Raw genomic sequence first — 6148 nt, forward strand, 5'->3', positions numbered from 1 at the left:
CAGGTGCGTCATGGGTTAAGGAGGAGGGGAGGGAGGTGGTGGTGACTCACTTTGAATTGTCCTGTGTGCCTTGAAGCGCCCTTCCCACTTTGTCTCTAATCAGGGGCGCCCCAGCAGCTGCTATCTGCGGGGGCACCTGGTCCCCTGGGGCCTGGCCAGGGCGCGGCCCTGTCTGGACAGTGTGGGAACCCAGCCGGGCTGTGGCCGGTGCCCTGGGTCCCAGGGACAGCCCCGCTCTCGCTGAGCCTGGCCCGTGACCTGCTGGATGGGAGCTGGCCCGAGGGCCCCCCAGGGGAACCGGGGGCGCGAGGGTGGGGCGGAGGGAGGAGCGCGGGGCCGGGAGGGGAGCGCGGGGCGGGGAGCGCGGTGGGGCTGGAGGAGCGCGGGCGGGGAGTGCGAGCGCGGGGCGGGGATTGCGAGCGCGGGCGGGGAGTGCGGGATAGGGGTGCGGGGAGGGGGGCGAGGGCGCGGGGCTGGGAGGCCCCGGCAGGGGCGGAGCGCGGGGCGGCCCCTCCACCAGCGGCGAGTCGCTGCGCGTCCCCGCGTCCCCGCCGCGTCCCCGCGTCCCCATGGAGCAGCTGCTGCGCACCGAGCTGCGCACCGCGACCCTGCGGGCCTTCGGCAGCCCGGGCGGCGGCTGCATCAGCGAGGGCCGCGCCTACGACACGGACGCGGGCCCCGTGTTCGTCAAGGTCAACCGCAGGACGCAGGTGCGGACCCGGCGGCGGGGGCTCCGCTGGGTCGCGGGCCGGTGCGGGCCGGGCGGGGAGGGGCGGTGTCGCCCGCGGGCTCGGCCGCGCTCCCGCCTTCCCCTGGGGCCCAAGGCCTCGTCTACGCTGCACCGTTATCTTCCTTCCTTCTGCCTCCGCGCGCGGCTTTTTGGATCGGTTTAGTTTTTCTGCCCATCAGGCACGGGGAGGGGGTGAGGCGGGGGCCGGGGTCCTCCCGCGGGCGGGACGAGGCAGACCCCGGCCGGGCAGCGGTTTCTCGCTCGGGCTTCGCGCGGCCCGGGCACCTGCCCGCCTCTCCCGCGCCCAGCAGCAGGGCCCTGGGGCCACGCGCCGGAGCCAGGTGTCCTCCCCCCGTCCCGGTCCGGGTCCGCGCCCCCGGCCGCCGGCTGGATCCGGGCGCGGGCTGGGTCCCCGCGCTTCCGGGGGGCGGAGCGGCCCCTGCTCGGGAGCGGGCCGTCGGGCACAGCTTGCAGACCTTGCAGACCCGCCAACAAACGACGCTCTGATGCAAGCGTATCGCACGTGCGGCGGGAGTCCGCGGGATTTAGAACTGGGGTACGCGAGCATGGGTCAGAGACCCGGCCGGCCCCTTCCCAGCTCCGCGGCCCCCCGGAGGCTCCAGGGCCCCCTCTGCAGACGTGAGCGCCCGCACTCCCGCCGCTGCCGCCCGCGCCCACGCCTCGCGAGGCGCAGAGGCCCGCGCACCCTGAACCCCGGCCCGGCTCCGCCTCACTCGCAGCCCCCTGTCCCGAGGCCCTTTGCACCCGCCCTGGGGGCGCGCGGCTGCTCCCCGGCCGCTCGAGGTCCTCGCGCTTCCCGCAGGCCCGGCAGATGTTCGAGGGGGAGCTGGCCAGCCTGGAGGCGCTCCGGAGCACCGGCGTGGTGCGGGCTCCGCGGCCCATGAAGGTGATCGACCTGCCCGGGGGCGGGGCCGCCTTCGTGATGGAGCATTTGAAGATGAGGAGCTTGAGCAGGTGAGTGTGTGCTTGAGAGACACCAACACGCACACACGGGACACGCACATCCACACATCCACACGCATACACAAGGACACACGCAGGGACATGCACACATACACACAGGGACACAGACACAGGGAGATGCAGTAATACAGGGACACACACATACACATAGGGACACAGACACAGGGACATGTGCTCATACACACACATACACAAGGACACACAGGGACATGCACATGTACACATGGGGACACGCACATATACACATACACAAGGACATACAGGGACATGCACACATATACACAGGGACATACACGGGACACATACACAGGGACATGCACTCATACAGGGACACACACATAGGGACACATACACAGGGACATGCACACATACACACAGGGACACACACACACACATATACATACACATGGACACACGAACACACAACATACACAGACAGACAGACAGGGATAGGGACAGAAAGGGAGCAGCCTCTTGCTGAGCTGCCCACGTAACTCTTCCCAGCTACCAGAGGCAGGGCCAAGAATCCCACCCTGCCATTTTTAATGGAGCCAAAAAATTACTGCTTTCTGGTATAGGACTGGTTTTTTAGGTTAGTTTGGGTATAGTGAGGCTGCATAAGATAAGCGTATTTGAACTTATCACTTCCACTGTGCTTCATAGTGCATTAATGCCAGCTCCATTTGGGCAGAATGAGGCTGATATATTAATTATCTGAAGTCTTTACATTTTTTTCTAATTATTTGTCATACATAGTCATTGTATAAAATGTGGAAAATATAAATTCATGTAAAGACGTAAAGCCACCCACTAGCAAAAATGGCTGCTGTTAACATTTTGGTACATGATTTATCATCTTGATCTTTTTGTATATGTGATTTACATTAGTTTTTATAAAAACTGGGAGCTGAATTTTCACCTAGTACTACTTTTTGAGCATTGGCCTCTTAATTCCCAGTACCTAAGACTTCTGCTGAAGCTCACCTGCCTAATCCCTCTTGGTGATTTTACACAATTTTGTTTCTTGGAAAGAGTCATTGCCTGGTGTTTACTTTTTACTTTCTAAATAATGGAGAATAGTTTTTAAGGTATTTAAAACATTTTTCAAAATAGAACATACTGGGTGGTGTTATTTTTTCTTATTTGTTATTTTAATTGGCTGCATTTCTTCTTTCCTCAGTCAGGCATCCAAACTTGGAGACCAGATGGCAGATTTGCACCTTTATAACCAGAAGCTCAGGGAGAAGTTGAAGGAGAAGGAGAACACAGTGGGTATGTTGAGATTGCTTTTGTGTATCCTTGACCCAGCCGCATCGTCTACCCTAGATTGGTGCTTATGGTGCTTCTTGGTGGCATTTCAATAATAGGTTGAATTGCAAACCATCTCCCTTTACGCTGCATTATGAAAATGAGATTATTAAATAAGAATTTTGATGGAGCTGATAAGCTAGTAGAATTGGCTCATGACCCCTTTTATACCCAGCCTTGCTGTCTAGTGTGCTTGAGGTAGGAATATCCTCTTTTATACCCAGCCCTGCTGTCCAGTGTGCTTGAGGTACGAGTGTCCTTGAAGATCCGTATGCTGACTAATCACTACTATATGTGGTATATCCTCAGACCACCCATACTCTAGCATGTGCAGCCCAGCCCTGTACTGGTGCTGTCCTGAGGTCTGACATTTAAGAGAAAGACAAGCAGCTCTTTCAGGCCAAGGATCTCTGTTGACAGGCCGGAGGGCTGAGGGTGCTGAGCCCCAGTATGTGTCCAAGTTCGGCTTCCACACGGTGACGTGCTGCGGCTTCATCCCACAGGTGAGTGCCTGGGTGAGGATGTCCCTGCTTAGCCGATGGCCATTCCCCAATGCCCCAGTGCTGGTCACCAACCCCTTGTATGTGACAGAGTGCCAGTTCCCCAGGCACCAGAAGGACTGACCACCTGATTTCTGAAAGAAGAGTCCCACCTGGGCTGGGGAGAGCAGATGTAGGGGCTCACTGAACTGAGCTCAGAAGGAGTAGGGAGGGGTGGGGCAGGCAGAACAGCATTCCAAATAGGGGTGCAAAGGTCATGTGTCAGGAGGGTGTGTGCCTGGGGATGGTGAGGGACCAAAGAGAGTGGGGGTGGGGCAACAGAGCGGGCAAGGTCAGGGATTAAGTCCTGGTCACTCAGCTCCTCTCCTGGGCCTTAAAAAAATCATTATCGTTATTGAGATACCGTTGACATATAATTCACATACCATAAACCCCACCACTTTAAAGTAATATAACACAGTGGTTTCAGTGTATTCACAATGTTGTGCAACCATCAGTCACCACTAATTCCAGAACATTCTCATCACCCCAGAACAGCACCTGTTAGCAGTCACTTCCCATTCTCCCTCCACCCAGCCCCTGGCAAGCACCAGTCTGCGTCCATCTCTTATGGACACGTCTATGCTGGACGTTTCACGCACTTGGAATCATACCATATGTGGCCTTTTGTGTGCGCTCCTTTCGCTTAGCATGATACTTTCAAGGTTCATCCATGTTGTAGCATGTGTCATACTTCATTCCTTGTGATTGAATAATATTCCGTCGTGCATATTTTTAAAATGTAATATTCCTTTTTATGGATGAACAATACTGGTGCCACTTGAGTCATCATCTTTGAAACATAGGAAGTTCCAAAGAAAGCCTGTCTCCCTGGCTGGCCCCACTGCCCTGTGTCCACCTGGAAGAAGCCATTATGGGACCATGTTCTGCCTTTACGGGGGACACAATGCCTGTTACATAGGAGTCAGTCGAGTTTAAGTCATCGCTTCTGCCGGGGAAATACTTTCACATCTGTGTCCTCCTTGAAGCCTGCCCTGACTAGTTGGGTCACTAGTTGGACAATGTTAACAGAAAAAACCAAACTCTGTAAAATAACTTAAAGAGGTTTATTCTGAGCCAAATATGAGTGACCACAGCCGGGAGCTGCACAATCTCAAGAGTTCCTGAGAACGTGCCCCTGAGGTGGTTGGGTTACGGTTTGGTTTTACATATTTACGGAGACGGGAATTGCAGGTAGAATCATACATCAGTACGTGGAAGGTGCACACCTGTTCGGCCCCAAAAGGCGGGACATTTCGCAGGGGGTCATAGAGGTTATAGGTGGGTTCAGAGCTTCTTTGATTTGTAATTGGTTAAAGAAATAAAGCTTTGTCTAAAGACTCGGAGTCAGGAGAAAGGAACGCTCGAGTTAGAGTAGGGGGTCTGTTGTCATGTGCTAGACCGGAGTCAGGTTGGAAAAGTAAGCCACATTATACCAGGTCGATTTAAAAGTACCCTGCTTAACGAGATTTTAGTAGTTTATAAGACTTGACCTAACTTTTGCCTTAGGTCCTGTTTGTAGTTTAGCGTCTCACTGCCGTAAAGAGTCTGTTCCGTCAGTCTCGTAATCTCTGTTTTAACATCAGTGCTGGTCAGTTGTAACTCAGCTCCAAAAGGGAGGGGTGTGAGGAGGTGTGTTCGACCTCCATTCCCTTCATGGCTGGAAACTCAGTCGTAAGGTTTTTGTGGGGTCCCCTGGCCAAGAGGGGGCCAGGTCAGTTGGTAGGGGCTTGGGATTTTATTTTTAGTTTATGACAATGACCAGGCTCTTGCTGGTGTGATGAAGAGTAATTCTCCCAGTGGGAGGTCACTTGGGGCAAGATCCTTGTGAAGCCCAAGGCAGATTTGGGGCTCACATTTGGGGTCCCCGGAACTGCATGTGGTGGTTTATCAGAGTTGTCAAGACTCCCCAGATCTCAGCCAAAGCCAGCTCCCTGGGGTTACACACCTGTCTGGAGCTAGTGACCAGCACAGTCTTCCTCCCAGGTGAGCACGGCTGGGTGTGGCTTGTGGTCCTGCTTTGGATGCCGAGTTCAAGGGCTGAAGGTGGTGCTGGGGTCTACAAGGACTTGGTTCACCTTGCAGAGTGTTTTTCAAACATTCAAGAACTGATACGTGACATCTCATGCAGAACCCCCTGTGTGACGTGGCTGGGCGTGGAGCTGTCCCTTAGGGATGAAGACGGCCCCTGAGTGCCCCTGCAGACCCCAGGATCAAGGAACCAACTTAGATTGACCGCAGCCCAGCCAGGAAGTGGAGAAGGACCTGGGAGGACACTTGGGTCACCTCCTTTGAGCTATGACAAGATTGTCCTGTGTGTAGCGCTTTGGACCAGCCCCAAATTCCAGAGGCTTCCTACTCCTTGGGAGGGTTGAGTGGGTCCTTGGAGGGGGAGTACTGTAGCCAATGGTGGGCGATGCCAAACGGTGGGCTTCTCAGACACCTGGTGCGCTGAGCCCTGTTGGGACCGCCAGCCTGGTTGCCCTGGCAACTGGCGTGGTTCGTGCACTGCTGAGAACTGGGCGCTGTTCTAAGTGCTTTATTCGACTCGACTCACTCAGTTGCCATGGTGGGTAATGAGGTGATA

General features: G+C 55.4%; 1 protein-coding gene across 1 annotated transcript in view; it reads left to right on the plus strand.

Moving 5' to 3' along the window:
• Positions 1–467: 467 nt before the first annotated feature.
• Positions 468–6148, plus strand: part of FN3K (fructosamine 3 kinase) — an 11674-nt gene continuing 5993 nt past the window's right edge. Inside the window, exons 1-4 of the mRNA XM_012656442.1 lie at positions 468–710; positions 1554–1705; positions 2895–2986; positions 3443–3525. Of these exons, the coding sequence (XP_012511896.1) occupies positions 570–710; positions 1554–1705; positions 2895–2986; positions 3443–3525 (468 nt within the window). The 5' untranslated portion in view covers positions 468–569. The remainder of the gene's footprint in view (positions 711–1553; positions 1706–2894; positions 2987–3442; positions 3526–6148) is intronic.

Source organism: Propithecus coquereli, unplaced genomic scaffold (genome assembly GCF_000956105.1).
Source record: "Propithecus coquereli isolate 6110/MARCELLA unplaced genomic scaffold, Pcoq_1.0 Scaffold501, whole genome shotgun sequence".
NCBI lineage: Eukaryota > Metazoa > Chordata > Mammalia > Primates > Indriidae > Propithecus > Propithecus coquereli.